General features: G+C 32.6%; 2 protein-coding genes across 5 annotated transcripts in view; one reads left to right on the top strand and one right to left on the bottom strand.

Moving 5' to 3' along the window:
• pyd (zonula occludens-like protein polychaetoid) overlaps positions 1 to 25525 on the top strand; it is a 210948-nt gene that overhangs the window by 83899 nt on the left and 101524 nt on the right. For 3 of the 4 annotated variants that reach the window (XM_085957307.1, XM_085957305.1, XM_085957311.1), the window contains exon 3: positions 15172 to 15334. In XM_085957307.1, coding sequence (XP_085813433.1) covers positions 15172 to 15334 — 163 coding nt within the window. Of the gene's footprint in view, positions 1 to 11824; positions 12200 to 15171; positions 15335 to 25525 lie in introns of those variants that run through there. The other variant, XM_085957306.1, reaches the window with a different exon arrangement.
• On the bottom strand, positions 19165 to 22549 carry LOC147065342 (thioredoxin domain-containing protein 12-like). The gene is made up of 2 exons (XM_085957312.1): positions 22027 to 22549; positions 19165 to 20032 (listed from the first exon to the last, which is right to left on the bottom strand). The coding sequence occupies exons 1-2, from the start codon at positions 22359 to 22361 to the stop codon at positions 19867 to 19869; spliced, it is 501 nt and encodes a 166-aa protein (XP_085813438.1). The 5' UTR covers positions 22362 to 22549; the 3' UTR covers positions 19165 to 19866.

The raw sequence follows: 25525 nt of genomic DNA, 5'->3' as shown, positions 1-25525 counted from the left end.
ATTAATAATAACAAAATGACCATTTATTAATTAGCAATCATGTTTAATTAGTTTTATCGTGACTAGGGATTGCAATTCCAAATAAAAACACCAATACCAGTATTTCCTATTGAATATCGGTATTCGTGAAATATATGGGAAAAAAACAGAATTATCTACCAGATATTTATAAATCTTTGATACATCTAAAAACACACCTGACAACTTCTAAAACCCGTAAGCGGCTGGCGAAAACATTTAGATAAATTTAAATTTATGGAAGTACCTACAATAATGTATTTTGCAAATCTACACGTGTCATTGCTGCTAACCAAGGACGTCGAAAGGCAACGAAAGTAAACCAGACACCTGTAATCCGACAAAAATGTACAGTCTTATTATTTATGTTTTTTATGTTTACATTTTAAATACCGAATATATTGATATTGTCTGATTTTTAAAATCGGTATTTCGATATCGAAATATACTGGGATACCGGTTTTGAAATACCGGTATTGCAAACCCTAATCGTGATACCTTTGCTGCGTTGTAATATTATATTATAATTATTGCATTACACCCTTCTTTTATCACGCCAGGAGTCTTATCAATTTTTATAATCATATTTTATCACTATCATTCAACGTCTTTTCTAAACTACAGTTAATCTTATCTTTGTCGCGTATAATATCATAGCACTAGTCTACATCGTTAAATTTAGACTGTCAGTGTAAGTACTTAGTACTGTCTATTTTGTAACATGACAATGCTATAAAATTTGCCAATACGTAATATAACACATTCTTTTAGCAATATTATGTGAAGCTTATAATAATAATATTATTACTTCTTGTTTGTTATCTTCGAACTTTCACACTGTGCGTCGTTTCTCCTAAAATTATACTATTTTAGTTGTTGTTAGCCGCTAAGTTGTGTGTCAATTAATTAAAACTGTGATACATTGTTTATACATAAACAATAGCAGCATTTATTTTCAAGAGTTAAACGTTTATTTGGTGGTAATTCATAATAATATCTACTAGTTTATACAATTTTATATATGAGTGAAACACGTGTTTTATAATAATTATAGGTATGTGGATCATACTCAGTGATAGGTAAATAAAATTTTATAAATAACGACATTGTTTTAAACCCAATTGTAACGGTACATATTTGGAAAACTTCATCTCGTGGCTAACCTAAATTAGTTAATAAAAAGGTGATCAATAGCTTTTGTGTAATAAAATAAAATGATTGAATGTGTGGTCAGTATTATTGCCATAATTCCATTTTATATGGGTAGAAATAATTTACATAATAGACTTCATCCCTAAGTGTTTCTGGCTCCTTTATGTTGAATGCAATTTCATAATAAATGAGGATTAACGGATTCCAAGTGCCATATAACATAATTATAGTAAATCGACTTAAAAATTAGTATTTTCTGACAGTTTTTATAATAATATAGATACCTACGTATTTATAACTTATTTTCGTATGTAAAAAGTAAATTGCTTGTATGAAGGCATTTTTTTAATGACGAATGGTTGTTAGTCATTCGCCCAACACGTTGACTCCTTGCATTGGATCAATACTGGACCAAATATCCCATGACCAGGTGGTGGTGTGAAAACTGCTTCTAACCCATTTTTTAAAAACTTTTATGTCACTTTAACCCTTTAATCACCAGATCCTCAGTTATTATTTATTAGTGCAATGCAAGAACTCAAACTATGCTGTATTTTTAGTAATTTCTCATGTAGAAAATTATTGATTTAGAATTTTCCAATTTTGGCGTTGGGTTTTAGAAAAGAAACAATAGTTAGCTACAAAAATTTTAGGTTAAAACATTTCCAAGAGGTAAGGTCATTAACATTTTTCTTGTACCGCTTACTGTTTCCTCACAAATAGCCTGATGAAGTGATACTTAAACAATACACAGCACAAAAGAATTTAAAAAATAAAATACAAGTGTATGTTAAATTTCGCTTTCTGTCAGTTTTTGAATGAATCTTCATAGGCTATTAGCATTGGCACGAAGCATAAAATCGCGGTTTCTTTTCGAATGCAGTCAATTCTGAAGATGTCTCTCTCATCTCAAGACTAATCGATTGTTTTTATCTTTTACGCTGTAAATAAACAAAACGTGGGCGTAACAAGACGCGCGAACAGACTGACTTGAATTTTGTTGCCAGATCTTTTTATTAGGCCGTGTGTGGTTTGACGGGACAAGATAACATCGGCCGAATTTCTTTGTTTTCATTCAGAAGTGGTATTATTTTATATGCCTTGTGTTAGTTTTTATGACTTTGATCCAGTTTTTAAGCTGTATTACAAGCTTTACGACGTCTTAAAACACTGCGTCAAAACTATTCGCTTACAAATTAAGGCAACATAAGTTTGTGTTGTTCCAGCACGGTTTGACCAGGCTGCTATAGTTAGTCCAAACTTAGTAATTAAAATTTTATCTTATTTTAATACTTTATTAGATTCATTTATTAGACAATAATTGTATAATAAGGTATTTGACATAAATAACTTATCAGTATGACGTCTGAAAAAAGAGTCTCCGATATATTGGCTACATGCACAATGTATAGTTTGGATACTGGTTAGAGATTTATCGTACGTAATTTTCACACAGACAAGGATTAGGCGAGAGTCCCCTAATTAACAGATGTTACACGAAAACATCATAAACCATCGATTTTAATGGTGTGAACAATTACAATTCATATTATTACACCCTTCACAACATTGTGATTATTAAACAATGAAAGTTACACGATAAATCTAGTCTATAACCTATACTTAATCTAAAAAGTATCCCTTATTTATGTATTGCAAACATCCCCTGCTATAATATTTCACAATATTGTGGGAATCCGGTCAGTCATTCATGTCCAATATATAATCATATATTTAGTGTGTCCGAAACTCAGGTTAAGATAAAGAAATTGATATTGTAATGATCTAGGATTATGGCGATTTCAGCCAAAGCAGCGTGTCATAAATCACCTTGATATACACAGACTTTTACTTAAATTTCGTCTTAGAAGACGGACGATGTAACTTTTCTGTAATTATTTCTAATCCATCTTTTCCACGGTATTAACAGAGACGAAAATTCTCGCCTGGGGCTGATGAAATACATCGTTCGTTTCCAGTATTATTTACAGAAATCTAACACATGATTCAATTGTTACCATAAGCGTGACTTTACAAATCACCGGTGTGTGATTTATCATTTATCATATTATAACGATAGAATTATATTTTTTTCACTTTGCGTTTACCACGATTAGGGACTGCAAAAACAAATGAAAATATCAATACCTACCGGCATTTTTTATTGAATATCGGTATTCTTTAAAACATCGGAAATATGGAAGAATTTAACAATAAATAAGTACAGCTATACAAAATTCTTTAAAACATTATATAATATTCTGTTGACGTTTGCAAATAATCTACTGGTGATAAATTATAGAACTGTTGATTTTTACAAATACGTACAAAGCAAACATTAAATTCGTTTTCCAAAAAGTAAATATGTCTGCATTTTTAATAATGAATATACCGGTATTTTGGATATCTAAAACCGGTATTTCGGTATCGATAAATCCTGAAACAGCGTATTGCAATCCCTAACCATGATGGTTGAATTTACTTTAATTCGGCACAATTTAAACAATTGTTTAAAAAATGATGTTGGGCTGGTTTTCGCTTTTCTGTCTGGTGCTTTCAGTCCAGCCACTTCAGATTGGGTTTTTTTTTTAACTGTTATTTTCATTTCCAATTTATTGGAAAGAAGTATTTTGGGTGGTTTGATGTTTTCTATCCTTGAGGAATGGTCTGTCTAACGGAATCGACCCACTTCCATGTATGATAAAGGATCGATCCAAAACGTATTCTCGGCTCCAAATAATACCATGCTTACACTTTCTTTCCTAGATATCCAGATTTTTTTTTAAATTTTGACTGGGGATTCATCTCGTAATTAAAATTATGTCAGTTATCTATAGTAAAATCAAGCGTCAGCTTCTTGACTGACCCTGACGGAGTATTGACTAAAAGTATGTACCTACTCGCCGTTGCGGGCCGTGATGAATTCATATTTCACATTAATTATTTGATAGTAATCTGCATCACTAGCTGCGGTGCTGTGGTCTAACAAGAGGTTCGCAAACCGGTGTATATTTTAACAACCAGGTCGTACGAACCGGCTGAATGATACCAACTACTAATTATTATAACATCAAAAGCAAGGCTTTTAAGATCCAGAATTTTTTTTTCAATTGGACGTAATACATTCTATCATCATAATGGTTCTATTATAATTGTATTCTACTGGTGTTTTAGAACAAAGGTTCTCTCTTGCTTTTCCAACTTCAAGTCATATTTTATGCTGATTAATCATCATGATATCCTGCTATGAATGCATGTCTTCACGAAACACACATGTCCCTTTGATCGCTGGCTCTATTGATAACCATGCATTGAATGCAAATATATTTACGAAGATTTCCAATTGCTAAGTGCATTCAATTCACGCAGTATGTACCTACATATTTAGGGTTCTCAAAAGTATTGTGACCATGTCGAAAGTCGATTCGACGTAAATAAAAAAAGATTTCATGTTATAAATAGGTAACTAAGTAACTACATATTTGTCTGTTTTAGAAACATCGATATTTTTTAAGCAAGTGGGTATAATATTAGTCAATGGATTATTAAAAAATCACTTTCTCATCCTCGAAAGAACTTATGAAGCTACACATATTATAATTATAACAATAGACAAGTAATACTAAGAGAATACTGTTCAACAATTTTCTTTAAATTTTTATCGTTGTTTATTGTATTAAATTGCATGCTTCTTATTCTGTTGCCAAATGTCCATAGTAGCATTACACTCCCTCTTGAAACAGAACTGATGAAAAAATGGATGTATGTATTTTATTTTTAAGTAAAGGCGTTCGTACTTACACTGTCAGTAATTATCATCAAAAGTGAATTCAGCAGAAATTACTTTTTAGTTTATACTTTGCATCGAAGGCGAAATAGCTACTCATTTTATTCTAAAATGGCGTTAGCGTAAATTGTAATGCATGTTGGAATTCAAACAATCTGTGGTTATTCGTTAAATATATGAATGCAGAAATTTCATGGATAGGAAATGAGATGCTGGTAGATAAAACAAAAAAAACGTATATTTTCTATTACATTCAAGGAAAATACTAAATTTGTTGTAGTAGGTACCTATCTATTATCTGCGATTCAATTAGGAATCAAATTTATTTCTAGTTGCGTTGGTTACATGTAAATTGTACGTAAAACATTTCACTGTGGCACAGTTCGCCGTGAGCTTTATATCGGAGAGAAATGACAGTATACTATACCTACGGTCTCCAATTTTATTAGATTCGATATGAACATTAATTCAAATTTCATAGCTGATTTTGGCAAAGTTCATGAATTCAAGAATGAAAACCTAACCTAACAGATAATCCAGTATATCGGTTATTTTCAAAATTTGTTTGCTGCTGGCTTGCTGTAAAGTGTAAATTGACAAGAACGGTGTTTTATTTAGACACTAATTTTATGTCAGTTCTTTACGACCATATCCGATCCTAATAAGATCATATGGACCTCCACAGAGTGGATATTTGTATTAACAGATTTTGTTTTTACGAGAAATGGATGTCAGCCACTTGCTCAACATTTTAGGTCCATACTCTGACTCATACACAAATTGAAAAACAATTTGTGTACTTGCCAGACCCAGGATTCGAACCATGACGCTATAGCCGGACGCTTATGCCGCGCGGCTATCGTGGGTGTCAGTACTATACGACCCAAAAGGGTTGAGCGGTCTTTAATATACGGCCATATATTTCCGATACAACATTTCACGGTTAAGTGTGATCCACGCAGTGACGTCCCTAGATAAAATGCCGCCCGTAGGCAGTACCAAAAAGCCGCCTCATTTTTATACAGTATTTTTATCACCCTTTCAAGAGTCCAATATCTAAGATGTGTTGTATGGATACATGACTAATAAAATATCAGACTAATTATTCGAAAATCTGCACGTGTCGTTTCTGGTCACCAATTACGTCGAAGAGCAACGAAAGTAAACTAGATATCGCGAACCCGATAAAACCAGTGAGCTGATTTTTTTAATGGAAAGATATTTTCGTTATTACTAAGTTTAGGTAGCTATTTCTATATATTCCAAATAATTCTCCTCGATTTGCCGTCCTTCGAGTAACTGCCGCCCCCAAGCGACGCTCAATCTGCCTATCCCCACGGGACGTCACTGGAACCACGTGATACGCTCGATTAAGACCGAGTGTGGTGCGTGGCGGGTTTTGGTTTGGAGGGATTAACTTCAATGAAGTGTGATTCGGCGAACTGCATACGTACAAATTTTTGGACACGAACTACAATTTGGTAACCCTAACTATATACCTACACACATTGTATGTTGAACTGCAGACACAATACTACATTCACATTAAAATAAACACGATGTTAGTTTATCGTATCATTGTTTCATTTAATTTGACTTGACAGCTATATTTCAATATATTCATGTCGATATATTATTGCATCGCACTCTAATCTATTGTCTTATTTGAATAAACAAAAAACAGGATTTCATTATTAATTGTTCAATAAAATCGATTACAATAATTAATTCTGTCGCCTTGCAGACGTTGTAATTTATAGAGAGTTGTCCGAGACCTTAAAACATCTGACACCATGATCTTTTATGACCTAAAGAGAAATGATGATGCAAATATTTTTTATAGAAAATTCGTGGGATCAATATAACTATATAACAATCAACATTCTAAACGACAGGTTGCGATGTTTTTATTTGTCAGAAAATGCGACATTCTATTTTCATAGGGTTTCTAAATTATGTGTAAATCGACTCGACAAATTAAAATAATATACGATTCGTTCCAACAGAATATTTGAAATTTGTATGAATTTTGAGCTCGTGAATTAATCAGAAATATTCATTTGTGACACAAAAATAATCAACGCAGAGCTTTAGATTTTATTTATTCTTGTTATTTTCATCGTTTGGGTGAATATCGGGACCAGAATAGTGAGGTATTTTTGTATTTTGTACGCGATTCAAAAGATTAGTTCATCTATCATTCAACAAGGTATTTTTAATAAATCTTTAATATTTAAAAATTTAGATCAATAAATATATTATTAAATATATTTTTTTTATATTTGAGTACAATGTACAATTTAGAATGGCTGCTTAATCATAGTCGGCTAAATTCTAATCGATTTAAGTTTTGTACTATTCCACGTTTATATAGTAGGATTGCTAAATATAATATTAACAGTGGTTATCTAATGTACTTTATCAGTGGCGAGGGGCGGATGTAAGCTTTTAAGATTCGTCATAATTAGTGCACACTAAACTTTGTCAGTTATACTTATTTGTTTTCATTGACCTAAGAATACAATTTGCAGATAGTTCGCGTTACTTTTTAAAATTTAATTAAACCCTGCCTAAACCTAAACCTAATGCTATGAGCAATTCGACAAAAATAGTGCACACCTTTTCAGTGAAACTTATTTGTTTTCGTTGAATTAAAAATGTCATATACAGATGGTTTGGTTAGTTTTTTTTTAAAATTCATTAAGCCATGCCTAACCAATGATTTGGAAGAACGCTGATGAGCAGGTATTAAAAAAAGGCCAATAGTTAAAGTTTGTCGTCATTAGTATGTCACCTCGTAGCATAGTGGATAATGCGCGGATTGGGGCGTAAACCCTGGAGATGCAGGTTCGATTCCTGCCGGGTGTCTTACTTTTTTCAAAAAGATTTTTTCTATTGGTTATAATATATTTTCTCAGAAGTGTTTTTCAAAATTATGTATGTTCAAAAACTAATTATCGTTAAAAACCCAATATGGGGGAAATAAGTGTTGCTATGTTTGGTTCCCGTTTTGAGAAATTGTGTAGCAAACAACTCGCCCGTCCGTGTAAATTGGCATTTTTGGTCTCATTTGCACTCGCACTTAGAGGAGGGACGGTTTAAACATCAATTAGTCAGATATAGATCACGTAAAGAATGATAATACCTAATATAATATCTTTCGTTAACTGAAGCAAATGTTACTATAATTAATAAGCACCTACATGTAATGTGCTATAAGGGTGCGGAGTATCACTTTCTCTGGTGGCCACGTGAAATGTCTCTTCGTGATTCCACGGATTCTGTCGCCGTAGAGCACACACTCTCTCACCCTGCAGCGGTGCTACACAGAGCGATTTACGCGCTACAAGTCTCACATGGGCTGAGGATGTTGGTACGACCTTGTACTTGTCATGATACAAAAAGTCAATATAATATGCACACCATAACGTGGTTAAAACTTATTGTTTCGACGTTTTTGTAAGATTTTCGAAAAAATATTACCGTGTCAAGGTGCGCCGCAAAAATATGCTTACATTATATTTTCTCCTAGTAAGTAATAAAAACTTTGTCTACATTCACCAATAAGTATGTTTACGATTGTGGTTTACTTGTTTTAAAACGTTGTGAATAAAATAAATGTAAAGTTTCTTATGCATTCCTTTTATGACAAAACGTTTAGAAGGTAGGTACCACTTACCTGTATATTTTCGCATATTGTGGTATCTATACAAGATCAAATAGTGTACTTAGGTAGCTTTGAGGGGCAAAAAACAATTAATTAGGTAAGATTTATACAAAATGAATGTAACAAAACGTTAGAAATATTCATGTCATGATTATCGGTTGACACAACCTCAATATTTAAACTATAAAAACAGCAACAATTGCCGCCAATTTCTCTACAATGTTACCACCGTAAAAAAGTGACCATATCAAAAATATCATATTTGAATTATTATTCATTATTATAATTCGAATCACAACTCACATGTTGTACCTAGCTACATACGTTCTGTTTAAATCGAGTGCCAACACGGTCGTGTAGCTTTTGTTACTCACTCGTGAATGAATCCTCGATAAATACGTGCCGAGAAAAACGCACGTGACAATGCAACGATAGATGTATTATTTTATTAACAAATTGATTATTTTTGATTGGGGCCGTACCTACCTATTAATTTAGTCATTTTAAATCCAGCACAATCATTCAGTGGGCACGCGCGTCCCGTAATCCTAGCTAGCTACCCAATACAGAGGTTCCCAACCAGTTTGCATACGTTGGTAATAATAAAAATGCACTTTCTAACTTTGACTCGTGACCAACGTTCCCTCTAATTTTTATATTGTGTGTGCGGATCATCAACGCATCTGTGCAGGGTTGGTGTCATCCGGTGCGGTAAATTTACACCCCCCCCTACAAACATACACATACGATTTCTTTTTTAATGACAAAGTTTAAAATTTAAGTCAAAGTTCGACGAATTCGAACGCATAATATTCGGGAATATCTGTGTATTTAGTAGATACATGATTATGAATATATTGTACAGAAAGCGCAGAAGCTTATATTTTTCTAGCCAATAATAGATTATCGATTAACACTTTGACTAAATCGCAACCAGATTTTTTGCGCTCAGCGATCTCAATCCTATTCTTTCGTTCTTAGGGTGTTTCCGTCATTATTTTCAAACGTCAACCTCTTTTCAAATTTTTCAATTTCGTAACAGCATCTCGGTGTACTTTTTGACTTAAATGTCTTTAAGCTTAATATACAATCTCCATTCAATCCTCTTCTTTCCAGACGTGAATTCTCCTTGCATATTTGCTGCGGAGCATATGATGCGTTTGACACAATCATCTGTTTCCGAATAAACTAATATACCTATCACCAATTTTTACTTTTTGCGAATGCATTGAAGATGGCATTTCTGTTTCAACGATTTCAGAGAGCCATTCCAATTTAAATCTATCGCAGGATTTCTTCTTAATGATCGCATTTGAAATATCACATCCACTCCTTTTTGACATTTTTAGGGGATAAGTTTTCTATAATAATTAATAAGTATAATAATTGTACCTACTACATATGTAACTGTACAAGCAATCGTATTATTCACTTGAATTGTTTGTTACGTACCTACACTGAACATACCTGTAGTTATTTATTACAAACATTGATTTTTAGTTTTGTATTATAAATATTTTGAGTAAAAAACACTACTTTTTGGCACGAACACTTTTACCGTATAAAAAATATTGTAAGAACTGTGATGTTTTCACATGAAGGACTACTTCGAGACTGTACTGACAATGTTTCTTGCAAGTTGAAACATGTCAAAAGAAATGAAGAGGACCTGGCACATAGATGGTCATTGCTAAACACTAAAATACGTATCTTTTTTCGTATACTTTGGCATGCAATAGAACGGGGCGGATATGGTGATCCCTTCTTGAAACTTTCTTTTACAATATTTTTGTGTGAGGACTGTGCGGGGAATGAAAACATGTATGCGGACATATTTTGGTAGGTGTCCGCGCGCACACCTTAGAGGGAACATTGCTCGTGACGCCCTTTGCCGTAGGTCTAAATCAGTAGGATCAAAATGCTTCTCATACTATTAACATATTGTTATCAGGTATTATATCTTATTATTTTTGCATGGTTATGGTAAACGAATGCATGCAAAGAAACGAACTCCCATACACAGGAGCCACACTAGGTGGACAATACTCCCAAAAATTGTATCATTCAAGTGAATTTCTGAACACAATGCCCTATTTTTATTAATATATTCCATGTTGCGAAATAAATTTCCTTCCAAGTAAAACGACGCTACTTCAATAATGCATTACTGAGACTGTACTTTTTTCGCCAACTTTTTCTAAAACTTGCGAAATCTGGGGTTGGAATCACTGTCTTGGGATCTGACAGATTCTATTGATACATTAAATTTAATGAATGTTTATCGGTATTTTGTATACAACTTTAATACATTAATTAGTCATCTTCTTCTTGGTCGTACACTCATGACTGAGGATCGTGACCACATTTGAATTTCGTCATCCTTCTCTCAGGGCAGAATGGATGATGCTCCAGTCATCTCTTTCACTTGGTCGCTCCAGCGCGCAGACGCTCTTCCTATGCTTCGCCTTCCCTTCCCGATTCGAGACGAAAAATGTTGCTGTTGTATCAACATAGAAAAAAATGGCAACACTTCACTCACTTTACTGGTTACATTTTAGATATTGTAGTGTACAGCAGGGCTCGAAATGGACCGGAGCGCCGTTCCGGTTCGTGGAATCGGTAAAATTATCGCTCCGTCTCGTGGGAAATATAATTTGACCGTCTTAGCTAGATACTTCATATATCAAAATATCCAACTGACTTATTTTTATAAAATACACATAAAACTTGATAACTATGTTAATATCTCCAGAAAATTGTCGAGTGCTCCAGTTTGTTAACTTTTCTATTTCAAGCGCTGGTGTACAGTGTAACACATTTAAAAACTAAATGAGATTATAGTTTTTTTTCAATATTTACAAATAAGTAACCTATATAAAAAAAAGTATAGAGCGTAAAATGAATGTAAAGTGAATGTTATGTTAACATACTTTTTACGAAGAATGGGTATTCCTTGATGTTCTGTTCCCACTTTTTTAAAAAAAAAATCACAATGTGTTAACCTGTGTCCAACTACGTTAGAGACACATGCTCTCCCACTACTCCACTGTAAGGATCTACTCTCTTTATTAAAATGATTAATGTCATTATATTTCCAATCTATAATTTTTCTGAAATGTAGGTACTTACTCAGTAATGAAGACGAAATTTAATTAACATGTGTGAATGAAAAAATAATATTTATTTAATATAATGTGTAGAAAAAATAATTAAAACCACTGACATCTGTGATTATAAAATGAAATGGTGTGAAGAAAAATATTAATTAAATTTATTAAATGAAACAAAAAAAAGTGAAAACATCTTTCAATAAAATTAAATCACCTGATTGGTTGAGAAAAAAATAAAAGAAAGTGCTTTAAAATATTGTTAATGAATGATTTAATATTGAGAACTTCACAAATGGTTGGAGGCTACTCAACATCCAGCCAGATGAGTTTACTGGCAAGAAACTTGTACCGGGATGGTGAGATGTCGCCGCCACATTGTGGTGGTTCCCCGCCTCCACAGTTGGGTTACTTTGTCCCACTGAACCCGTGCCGTTGCATGTTGTCTCCGAACTTTATTAAACGAGGGTAAGATTGGTTCTACTTATATGACTCTTGATTGCTAATGTGCTAAATATTTATTATTACATCGGTTGTGTTTTGAAATCTAATATGATATAGTTAAAAGGCTATATGAGGGGGGAGTGAGGAGCTTCAGATGAAATTCATGATACTGTATGGATACTATCCGTGGCTTTATCCAACTGACGCTCTTAGGTATGCTGAGAGGTTAGATATAAATTGTATGTACATATTACATTATGCCATGTCAGAGTCCACCATGCGCTATTGTACCGGGAAAGGATGGTCGTATATCATTGAGAGAAAAAACTGACACATGGTTTGTGTAGCATTACAGACAGTAATGTTCCAATTTTATTAGATTCAATAAGAACATTAATTTGATATTGATTGTTATCTAATATCTGATTATAACGCTGTCATTATTATCAAATAATTGATAGGGTACAACTTGATACTTACGAGTACCTATTTACTAACTTACTTTAGAATCATTTACAATTTTATATAAATATATGATTTTTCCGATACATCTCAGGCTGAACTGTGATACGGCCAATTGGACAATTTTTTATTGGAGACGATGCTGACATATCTACTGTAGTGAGTAGTCTAAAAGTCAAAAGAGGTATATTTCGCTACATACTTTTACCGACTTATACAGGATGTAAATACGAACTCTGTCATTCTTTGTAGTGTTGAGCTGTGTATTCCTGATAACTATCTCAGAAATCGGGAATATAAGTTGTTTGTTTTCACGAGATGTAGAAATAGGACGCAACTATCCAGCATTTCTGGATTATCTGTTATTCTCTTCCGTCCCACCCTCCCGCAATCCTGTTTAGGTTGGATACTCAGGGCTAATACTGTAATAATGTGTCTTTAGTATTAAAATTAATTTACCCCCTTGTGGTTGCTAAATTTACAGAATATGATTGAATCTAACGAGCATTGAATGCTACTTTGCTATATGGAGTGGCCCTAAGATCTCTCAAGTTAATAGTGTCCATTTCTCTTTTTCCATTCTAAGCTTTCAGTTGTCATAGCAGTCATTATACTAAAATCTGTGAACCCGTACTGTACTGTCAATTATTATCGAACGTCAACGAAAATTTAATGTTACTATATGCCAGATAGGTCAAGATGTATTTTCAACTATTGCAGTCGATAAAGCATACTTCCAGTAGGCCGGGCAGGACTGGGTGTCACTTGAATATGTACCGTTTTAAAAAAAAAAAATTCGGTTAGGTACATGGTCAAACACGCGCGTTAACATGATCTTACTCCCTACTTCATTTATCGTTTGTCAATTTATGGCTACGGCCGTATGTTGTAGCTTAGCCACTGGGGAAATGCCAATAGAAATGGCGTATTTCAAAAAAATACTACCTTATTCTTATGTCAATAATTATTATAAAGCAAACATTATTCGTAGAATATTTATCACATTAGAATGGTCAAAGACATAGCTTTTAATCAGTATCTTTAAAATTATTTTTAAATGTGAAAATCTTGCCCATTTTTTGAATAATAAAATGCCTAATTCTTGTCAAATTTGGGATCACAGAGATTATCAATATAATTTTTATTGTAAATATTTCACTATAATAATGTCAACATAAATTTTACTAATGGTTTTATAAATGCTTTTAAAAATTAATAAATATAAAAAATCTTAACACCACTTCACATGGACGTACTGAAATATGACTATATTCTAAAATATTAGAGCGAGAGGTTTAAAAGAATACTATTTTATGTAATAAAAATACTTTATGCAGTCATCAAATGTTTAAAATAAATATAAAGGATAATAAGGCTTCAAAATTATGTAAATAGATTATCTACAACGTTTAAGGAATATCCAGGATCATGCTTTGAAAATAGCATAAAAGCTCCATTTTGACGTACGCTGAGCATGTCCCCCCTTAAGTATTATAATTTCATTTTAATTCTATAAGATTGTATTAAGAATGAAAAATAAATGGCATTCAACATTGTGTAAGCTTGCTTATCAATACAGATACAAAATCAGTGTGCACCTACTGGAACGTCTGGCCATTGCGTTTTAACCCTATAATAGTCCCTACAGACCTCACCCGCAGAAAGTCAGCGAGGGGGGTTTGTAGCTTCTGTATATCAATGGCAAAGGGTTTAGGTAGGCGGTTAGGATCTGACATAAATAGTGCACACTAAACTTTGTTGGTCAAATGTATTTGTTTTCATTGTACTAAGACTAATGTGTAGATAGTGTTTGTTAATTTTTAAAATTCAATTAAACCCTGCCTAATCCAAGTCTTAGTGGATAATAGTCAAAAATATTCATTTATCTATGAAATATCTAAAATGATGCCATTTAGATAAAAGAATATTTTTTATCGATTATGGTTTGGGTAGGCAGGGCTTAATGAATAAAAAAAAAAACTAACCAACACCACCTGTAATATGGATTCTTAATTCAACGAAAACAATTAAGTATGACTGAAAAAGTGTTCACTATTTTTGTTGGATCGCCTAATCTATTATGGTTTGGTTGGGCAGGTTTTAATAATTGAATTTAAAAAAATAACCGACACCATCTGCAAATTATACTCTTAGCCCGCTGCACACTGCTGTATATCAGTCAGGTTACTGCAATGCGATCCAGCTTATTCAGCTAAACCCAAAAATATCAGAAGACATCAGAATATGTCCAGTGTATTTTAAATACATTTCGTTTTCAAATTTCTAAATATTTAAAAAATTTCAGTATGGCAATATTGGTTTTCACACAATTTTTAGTTAAGATTATCAGACAAATAATTTCATAGTGTCTATAGCTGTCGATTGTTTCCTCCCATTGTAATTTTAATACATCTGAATGGAAAAATAAGTCAGTTTACATTATACATTATTAACGAATTCTTAGAATTGAACTCTTCGCCCCTACGTTGTGTAAAATGAAACCATTTTTTGTGAACGATGTATTTTGTTTTCAGAGAAAGTTCATCACCACAATGCAGAAGATCAATGAGTCGCGGAGGCTCTACAACTCCGGTACCCAATTCGAGAAGGTGCTCCATGTCGCCAGAGAATATTCCACCGCCACTAAACCACACCATCGAAGTCTACACAGAGCCCGTCGTAGAAGATGAGGATGAGGTGAGCTACAATACTTGTCTTAATATCTTATAAGTAGATTCTGTAATTACTTTTTGTTGATCTATGATTTATAACATTTAAGAATGTATTTGAATGCCTATTTCATTTGTAGAAAATTCAGAAATATGTATTTATTATTATTTTTACCAATGGCGAAACAGTGGGGCCTGGTCTTCATCTCTTTTGGTCTAGAATGTCAGTTAGACACAATAAGAGTCTGAAGGTCTTACTCTACGTAATAATATATTTTTAAAAATTGCTGTCGTTTAATGATGTCATAAAACTGAGTCAGGATAGTATTTCATGGTCTTTTCAGCGAATATTAGTAAACTACACATGTATTTAGGATTGATTGAGTCATGCTGTGGCTTAAGACTTAAACGCATGGTGTAGGTTTACATTTTCTAATCAATCACTTTATTATTATAAATTAACAGTGGGACCTGTGTGTAGAAAATATAACTATTTTGTCAGTACACTTTGTACACTGTAGAAAGCTGTAAGTTTTAAAATAAAATATCATTTACACAACAAAATAGGTTGTTGATGAAAGGCAACACAAACTACTAGTGCCTGTACAAGTGCATGGATTTACTTGCTCCAATTATGAATATTTTAAACAATAACTGTTAACACGTAAAAGTGTCTCTCCAATCTCATTTTTCAAGAGTAAGTGAGACGCGATGTTGTCATTTTATGGTACTATAATATGACAATCGTGAAAATCAGTAAACGTCAAAATGAGTTTGCGCGGTGTAGTTAATTTTTTTCCGGCAGGTTCGCCACTATTGTTCTACTGAGCAGACGCAGATATCAAACAAATCCAACTGTTGCGAGAAAATTCAGAAACTTACGAACTTTTTTGATTCATGCATGCAATCTTTTGCAACTCGCAGTATAATACATGTTTACACATGTATTTTCTTGTTATGGTTGGGATAATACGTACTGTCAGCAGTTAATACATGCACGTGTAAACAGAGTATAAGACTATACAAGTGACCATGAGTCATGTAATTGCTGATACGTTTCACCTGTGTTGTATGGATATTTAATGCAAAAATAGATTTGCTGGTATTTCTCTATCTTCCAGTGGCAAAGGGTATAGGTATGCTGTTGAGATACAACATAAACAGTAGACACTTAACTCTGTCAGTCATACGTATTTGTTTTCATTGAACTATGACTACAAATTGCAGATTGTATCGATTAGTTTTTAAAATCCAATTAAACCCTGCGTAACCAAACCATAATAGATAATAGTCAAAAAATTCATAGAAACCCTGATAACATTAATAGGAATGATGGGTTACGGTTAAAAACGTCATGTCTTCCGGCACTGTCAGCAAAATCCAATATTCGATCCGGTATCTGGTCGTAACGATTGACACATTACTCTGAGCAACGTTTGCTCTTGGCTAATCGGATTCCTCTTGGCATTCTTGGAGCGACGTTTGCATTAATACACCTACACTACAATTCATCATAACACATATTTCTTGATAAATGGCCTCTGCAGCGAGACCGAATTGTCGAGGAAAGAAGGAAGAAGTACACGCAGTGGAAACCCAAGGATCAAATTACATTAAAAAACCTCTGTGAAAGTCTCAAACATTATATTAGTTAAAAAGTATTCGTCTATCTATAAAATATCTAAAATTACATCTTAAATCATACATAATTTTAGATATTTTATAGATAGAAGAATATTTTATATTTATTATGGTTTAGTTTAGGAACATGAATTTTAAAAACTAACCTGCGCCATCTGCAATTTGTGTTCTTAGTTCAATGAAAATAAATAAGTATGACTGACAAATTTTAGTGTGCAATATTTATGTTAGTTCTTCACAGCATACTCCACCTCGAACTATCTTCTTCTTTCCCATAGATGATGTAAGAGTAAGTATTATAGATCAATAGATTTAATGATTTTTTTTAACATCAGATGGCAGGCTTATGGTTAAATTGCTTGTCAAAATTTATAATTAAGTATGTTATTTTACTTGTATATCTATAGTTTTCTTTTTCTTTTTACATTTTGAATGTTGCTGGAAATATTAATGGATATAAATGTAATATCAAAACATGCTTGGCATGTATTGAAAAAAAAACGTATTCATAGAATCAGTATGTTTTAATAACAATTACAAAAATTTCAGTTAGGTGTCATTAGTCTCCTAATTATACACGTCTGCTACATGCTCCCATGGAGATGCTTTCCGAATTAACACAATAGTAAATGATACTGTTTATATTAAATTTAAACAATATTATAATACTGTCGATTGAGGGTTGGCAATTCAATTTAAATTCTAAACATAGTTGTGTAAATAGTAATACATAATATGATTATAATTTCTTTTAACCAAACTCATGGTAAAAATTGTGTACGAGGGTGGGTCAATAAGTCCTTAGAAAAGCCGACAGGTGGCGCGACTAGTACTGTAAGCGGTTTGTTTTCATGAAGCGGCACTACCGATTCAGTATGCTGCGAAGTTTCAATCAGATTGGTCGGGTTGTTGTGTGTTTCTCGTACATTTAAAAAAAAAATTTGCTTGTGGAAAATGGAAAAATGGAAAAAATTGAGTTTAGAGCTGTTATTAAACATTTTAATATAAAAGGGTTAACAGCAAAGGAAATAAAAAATGAGTTGGATTTAGTTCACGGCATATCTGCTCCTTCACTTGCAACTATTTATAACTGGTTAAATGAATTTAAACGTGGTCGTACATCAACAAAGGATGAACCACGCTCAGGACGTCCTGTAGAGGTGACTACACCAGAAATGATCAATAAAATCCACGATATGGTGTTAAGTGACCGAAGATTAAAGTTGAGTGAGATAATTGAGGTTACAGGGATCTCAAAAGGTAGCGTCATTTCTATTTTACATGACAAATTGGGCATGAAAAAAATTTCTGCAAGATGGGTGCCGCGTTTGCTCACAGTCGACAATAAACGCAATAGTGTGGTGGCCTCTAAAGCCCTGTTGTCGCTCATGCAACGCAATCCGGATGAATTTTTTCGTCGCTTTGTGACTGTAGATGAAACATGGATACACCACTATACTCCCGAGACGAAAGAACAGTCAAAGCAGTGGATTGCGAAAGGCGAACCATGTCCAAAGAAGGCGAAAACCGTAAAATCAGCTGGTAAGGTTATGGCTACTGTATTTTGGGATGCACGTGGAATTATTTTCGTTGACTATTTGGAAAAAGGAAAAACAATAACAGGGGATTATTATGCATCTTTATTGGACCAGCTAAAAAACAAAATTGAAGAAAAACGACCTCATTTAAACAGGAAAAAAATCTTCTTTCATCAGGACAATGCCCGTGTTCACACATGTTTACGATCAATGGCTAAAATTGAAGAATTGAAGTTCGAATTGGTCGACCACCCACCGTATTCGCCAGATTTAGCCCCCAGTGACTTTTTCCTTTTCCCAAACTTAAAAAAATGACTAAGTGGACAACGTTTTTTTTCAAATGAAGAAGTCATCGATCGGACAAATGCTTATTTAAGGGAGATGTTATGTGCCATTCAAATTACGTAACTATTAGTGAGTCAACATTCCAGTAGATTCGACTGGCTGGAACAATGAGTTCATTATTTAACATGTTAAATCTTGTTTCATTTCTTAAGTTTGTTGCATCATCAATATTGTTCCTGCCTAGTAGTTATCCAGTATATAAAACACTCTTCAGTTGGACTTCTAACCAGAAACAGATATTGTACCTAGTAATGTTCAAACTTTATATTAGTATACCAGTAAAGGATATTATGTGATTTAATGTTATAAAGAGGAAATAAAGGACAACATTAAATATAATTAATAATATCTTTTAATAATTCCAACCCATAACAATGATACCACAACGTTAATTTTTAATGCTGAAGTCTTAATTTTTTAGTTGATTATATATTAATAAAAGGCAATCAAGTCAAAATAGCCAAAAACGCAGGAGGATTACGTAGCAGGTGTCGATATTAAAGACTGAATATGTCGAAAGGTAAAACATGTGTTGCTATAACCATTTAGAATGTAAAAACATTGTCATCAATTAGAATTTAGACAATATAATTAAAATTAAACACCTTCTCTCCTTTACAATTAAACATTAGAGGATGGTAATATTTTAAGACACAAATAAATTTTATATCACTTGTTATAATTTAATAATAAAAAAAAACTAAAAAAAAATGTACATTAATTATTATGATTTTTTGTGTTAATCAAATCCGTACTATAATTGAGTTAGGTCTAATGAATGTATAGATAGATAGTAATTTTTATATGATTGAAAAAGTCATTTACGGGAAGTAATAAATCATTTTCTTTTCTTGATATTAATGGTTTTTTTAATTGCAGATTTTTTTTTAATTTTAATTGGTTGGAGTGCCATTTCTTTTAAGATTAGAAATAATGTTAATAAATAAACAATAAATGTCAATCAGATAATTTTTATTAGTCTATAAATTTGTGTCTATAAGTTTTAATGGATTTTAGGTACCCGCTACTGCGGCATTTAGAGTTCTACTTGGTTTTCCAACGGCTTGGGGTATAGGGCTTGAACTTGTTTCATGGTTTCCGCTATGTCCTCGGGTTTGCTGTAGAAGTATTTATAATTAGCATTCCCATTCTTATTGATGCACTCAAGTAATACTTTATCTTCTGGCGAAACGAACAGTATTCTGAAAAATCATAAAGGAAACATTATTGATGAAACTTCACATAATATATTGTCACCTCAATACTACAACTAGAAAACTTGATTTTCACTGTTTTTGAGGTAGCTGTCGAATATGATTTTACATTACCATCTCTCCAAGATGATAAAACCAGGTAAGTCAGAAGTTAATGGGAACTATATTAATTTTGTGTTTGATAATATTAGATAACGTTAAAACCATAAATGCATAAAATAAATAAAATAATATCTACAATATTTTTTCATACAATTGAACATTATTTAATTGTTCCCAATTAGACAAGCACAATTATTTTCCATTTTTATTTTAAATAATAATTATAGCCTAGATTTATGTTAATCATGTAGTTTAAATTTCATTTTCCCAACAATGACCAAATCAGAGTTATCTAGTTGTAGTATTGAGGTGACGATATGTAAAAATATATATATAAAAAAAGATTCCCAACCTTTTTTGTTCGGTATAAAGCATTATGTAAAATCTGCATATTAAATTCTACATAGATAGATGGGTAAAGTAGAAAACAGATGTTTAAACAGTGGCTTGGCACACCTAGAAAAACAACTGCATATAAACAGATTTTCCATCATTACAATAATTATCGTTAGTCCAAATTGTATGAAAAATCATTAAGGATCCACTATAATTTATTACCTCTACATGGTTATCAAACAGAAACGTAAAAAAAATATTAGTAATTCTGATAAATTCATCCACAAATAGTCACAGCATATTAGCGTCGCAAGCGAAATAGATTTCATCTCCACGGAATCAACTCACATTTCTACCGTAATTTATCGGCCCTTTAGAATAAGCAGCGAGACTTGAGCAATACATGACCTATGAAACTGTAGGGGACACTGCTGCAAAATCGTGTTTACTGTGAACTATTGAAATATTAAGATATTTTTATACTTACTGATATTACCCATGAAATATTAATTTAACAATGAAATGGGGCTGTTATATTAAAAGAAGTATTTTCTATTCACTATAAAATACTATTTTACATCCCTTGCTGAGGCATTATTATGTTGGTAACAGTGTCACAAATATATTTGTAGAATTGATGAGGGAGCCACAGCGCCGCAACTGAACAAAATCGTCAAAGACATCATTGTACTTACTTTTATGTTTGCCTACATATAAGTTTGCGGTACTATAAGTGTAGGTACTATAAGTTATTTTCTATAAGCTATATTTTAATGACCATAGAATATGGATACTTGCATTACAATAAATTAATAGAATCCCATATATTATATGAAATTTAGAAAAACAAAGATGTTGAATATGCAAAAACATCCTCATACTACTTTTTTAACTGACATATTATAATATTATTGTAGGATAAAATGAAAGTAGTTTTCAAATAAGGAAGCCCGTGTTACTTCATCATATTGCATGATTTGTATTGCTTCCTTCGCGCCTGCCTCAGAAAACAAAGAGAATATGTGAATCCCCGCGTTTTAAACTGAGGCGTAGTTCACCTTACCATCACAAAATAGTATATTTTCAAATAATAAGTGAAACTAGGTATATAATTTTTTTAATGCAAGACGGTACAAAATTAATGTTATTTTTCAGTTTATTGTAAAGTAAAATTATTTTTATTTTATGTACTTATAACGTTTATTTTATTTAGTTAATTCATAATAATAAAGTGTATTCATATTTTAAATTGTTTTGTTTTTGTGCAAAACGTATCCCCTGTAATCAATGTCTATACAAGATCTGGTATGCTGAAGATATTTCATCATTATCGATGCAAGATCCCAGATAGGCAAAATCACCTATTGCCTCTAGGAAGGCAGACTTTTAGTTATTTTGTACCAGTATGTACCAAATGCTTTCAAATTAAATAAATATAGACAACTCATAACCCAAAAGACATTTTTATACCATTGTGATAATTGTTAGTCAAAGATGGGTGCCTTAATGCATTTATTGAGTGTGAAAGTAACCCACAAGCTAACCTTGGAATATAACTCCCATCCGGGTGATATGCACGGTCTGTGGGCTCAGCATCATCCAATAAGTTACACATGACGAAGTCTTTACTGCGTTCCAAAATTTCAGTACTATTTGCGAATTTGGGGGCCAAATTTTTGCACGCACTGCACCAAGACTTGTGGATTAGCACCATACATGGCTTGTTAGAACTTTTTGCTCTATCTGTAGCTTCTTTTAAATTCCTGACCCAATCAATCGCATCACCAAACGCGTCTTCTGACTGTGTTTCTTCAATTAGTAGACTCGCTAACAATATAGACAGAATGAAAAATCCATAGTTTGACGTGAACGAACGCATTTTCGCGCGGTTATGATATTGTGATTTATATATGAAATGTTATATAGCCTGTATTATCTCTATTTTACAAAACTTTACGACTTCTAGTGTATTTTATGAGTCCACTTGTTCTCAATAAATATCCTGATCACGATTTCGCCGTCACGGAAACGTATGTTTACAGGTTATATTTTGTTTTGGTATTGACTGTCATTTTTCTGATAGTGTTGCCAAATGCCAGTTACGATTTTCAATTTTTTCCGAAAGTAACAAAAATTCTTGATACTATGACAAAAGTTACCTATTTCTAACAAAAACAATATTTAAATTGTCACAAAATGCGTGATTATAAAGTTTAAAAAAATTAAAGAAAAACTGCTGAAATATTGGTAAAATGTTAATTATTATTGTAGCTCTATTTAATTTGTATTATTATTTTTACCGCGATATGAACATTATTATTTGACAGCATTTTTTGCATCTATCACAGCCTCGGTAAAGTAAGACATATTAATAATATTATGTATTGTATTGTTAGCCATAATATAATATAAGATTTTCCACGATAAATATTTTATATCACTGCACGTCTTCCGACTTCAGAATTCAGTAGTTTTTGACATCTACTGCCATCTGTGAGAGGATAGTGAAAGATATTCTAACTAAAAGCTTCTAAATTAGGTTCACAGAGAAAAAATATCAATTTGCACATGTTTGTAACAATCGGGAAACCAATAATTTTATTTAGGTACCTACCAATAAAAATATGTATAATGCATATTTTCTTGGTTTTTATTATTATATGTTTAGAAACATGTCATGATTTAGTTAGTAGATATTGAATTCTAGGTGGGTATATAGATAAATAATAATATTTTGTATACTATGTGATCAGGCCCGCATTTACTTATTAAAACGAATTTTACAAAATGTTACATATTTTTAATAGTCTTCTTAATTTTTTGCTGCATGATATTGCATTTATTTCGACCACGAATGTATTGGCTGATGCTGTAGGTACAAATTAGTGCATTGTAAACATATTTTGTTCCGCTGAAATATTTTTTTGCAATCTATTGACTTCAGTTACCTATATTATAATATTATGTTTGGCTTGATTTATCTGTCTGTAACGCAATGCAGAACGCACACACACATACACATATTATAGTCTGTCTCTGAACCAGCGCATTGTACATACTGCACTCATCGGGCCGCGCGGTCACTTTTTCGTGCGAGGGTTACTCTGAATGAAACTCACGTAATATACACTGGCTTTATCGAATAAGATGCCTACCAATCTTTATTAGTATTCAAATCAATGCATTCTTTAGCTTTGAACCCTATATTGCTTTACTTATGATATTATCGCCACCCGGTATTTTTTTCCCTAGTAATAGTATATGGAGGGTACACGGAAGAGGGCAGGATGTCACTAAATTTTGACACAAAAAGCGCGATTATCGAGGTGTTGTTTTAATTTAATAAAACGCAAATAAAATGCGTTTTATTAAATTAAAACAATACAATGCAGTTCCACCATGAATTGACAGTTAACAAAATAAAAGAAATTATCGAGGTGATAAAGAGTAAAACTGAACCTACTTCAAGAGATATTATCATTCTAACTAAGATTACCATTCTTTTGCATGACATACTTCATAATGGTACTTAAATAAGTAATTAATTCACAAAAACCAATTTTTATTTTTATTTTGCTCATCTTGTTGTGATAATAAACGGTGCAAAAGGGGGGGGGGGGGGTGTCAATTGACATCCTCCCTTTTTTTGTCTTGTTAATTTGGGAGTTAGTCTGATTTTTTTAATATCTTCAAAAGTAAAAGATTTCCATAGGTTTGGCTTTATTAGATGCTTTATAAATAAATGAACCTACACCAATATATAAAAAAACAATTAAGTGGCAGAAAAGAGGTCAATATGAGTGTTGCAATCTTAAATTTCGTCACCTACATTTTAGCAAAACTAATATCCCTCTTTCTTCCCCTGTACCCTTCATATTTTATTGATTACGTACCGTATACTTTATGTTTATAGCTACCATTTTCTGTCGATATTTTGGACTAATTTATTCGGGACATGGCAGAAATTCGTTTGCATAAAGATTTTTTCATTAATCTTTTATTATTATTATTATTACTAAATTTTATTTTTCGAACCCTGGGGCTCCTACTAATTTCGGGGCCCTGTGAGCCTCTTTAGCCCTATAGTAAATTAGGCTCTGGATGTGATTCGCGTGAAACACTAAAATAAAGCTTTTAAAAGAATATTCGTGAACAATAATATAATTCGTGATGTTGTGATATATTATGTAGAAATATTTTATTGTAGTCATTTACCAAATAAAATTTCTACGTATGTAAGTATATTATATACCTAATATCACTGACGTGTTTAGTAGCGTAGAGGCCCGACGCACTGATTTTAATGCCCCCAAAAAAATAACAATCGTCAATGTTTACGAAATCTACTATTTATCAAAGATGTAGGTAGTCATATATAATATTCACAACTTATGTCTAAATTTTCTGTCTCTTAGCAACGCATGATCTGTCTACTCTCACAGGACGTCACTGATTTTAACGGTGTTGAATGATAGTTTAGCGTTAGTTCTGTAAAATATAAATTGATATTAAGTATTAATAAAATCGGTGCGTGTACTTATGTACGCGCGTTGGAAGTTATACTTCTTTGGCGTAACAAAACAAAAACAAAACTTGTGATAACCTAGATCAATGATACTCATCCTTTTTTTTTCTTCGGGCCAAATACATATATTTATAAAGTAACGCGGGCCGCATCACTACTGGCCTTCTAGTGTGACGAAAAAAATCATGAAACCCCCCCTTTTTTACAAAACATTTTTGAGATTTTAAAAATTATGCATGTTTTTTAAATTAATCGTGTGCAATAGCAACACTCTTATACCAGATCTGATGTGGACCATAATGACAATCCTCTTCGGGTGTTACTATCTGTGCGTCAAAGTCGAAAAGAATATCAAGATATTCGAAATTCCTGATAATTAATGTGTTTCGGGCCGCACATAAAAGCTTAAAGGGCCGCAGGTTGAGTATCGCTGACCTAGATTCTTCGACCAGCTCTTAATAAAATTATCTTGTTAAATTACAGTAATTACACACGCAAAAAGGGCCGCTTATTGGAGC

The sequence above is a fragment of the Rhyacophila brunnea genome, unplaced genomic scaffold (genome assembly GCF_057557595.1).
Source record: "Rhyacophila brunnea isolate RB1 unplaced genomic scaffold, BYU_Rbru_1.0 scaffold_6, whole genome shotgun sequence".
NCBI classification, from domain to species: Eukaryota; Metazoa; Arthropoda; class Insecta; order Trichoptera; family Rhyacophilidae; genus Rhyacophila; species Rhyacophila brunnea.
Note: the sequence above shows the minus strand (reverse complement) of the source record. Positions and strands in the feature narration are given on the sequence as shown.

Excerpts from the sequence above, each read along its gene's own strand:
- LOC147065342 (XM_085957312.1), bottom strand. The coding sequence starts at position 22,361 with ATGCGTTCGTTCACGTCAAACTATGGATTTTTCATTCTGTCTATATTG. Across the intron at positions 20,033-22,026 it reads GATGGGAGTTATATTCCAAG|AATACTGTTCGTTTCGCCAG; the intron begins GTTAGCTTGTGG and ends ATGATTTTTCAG.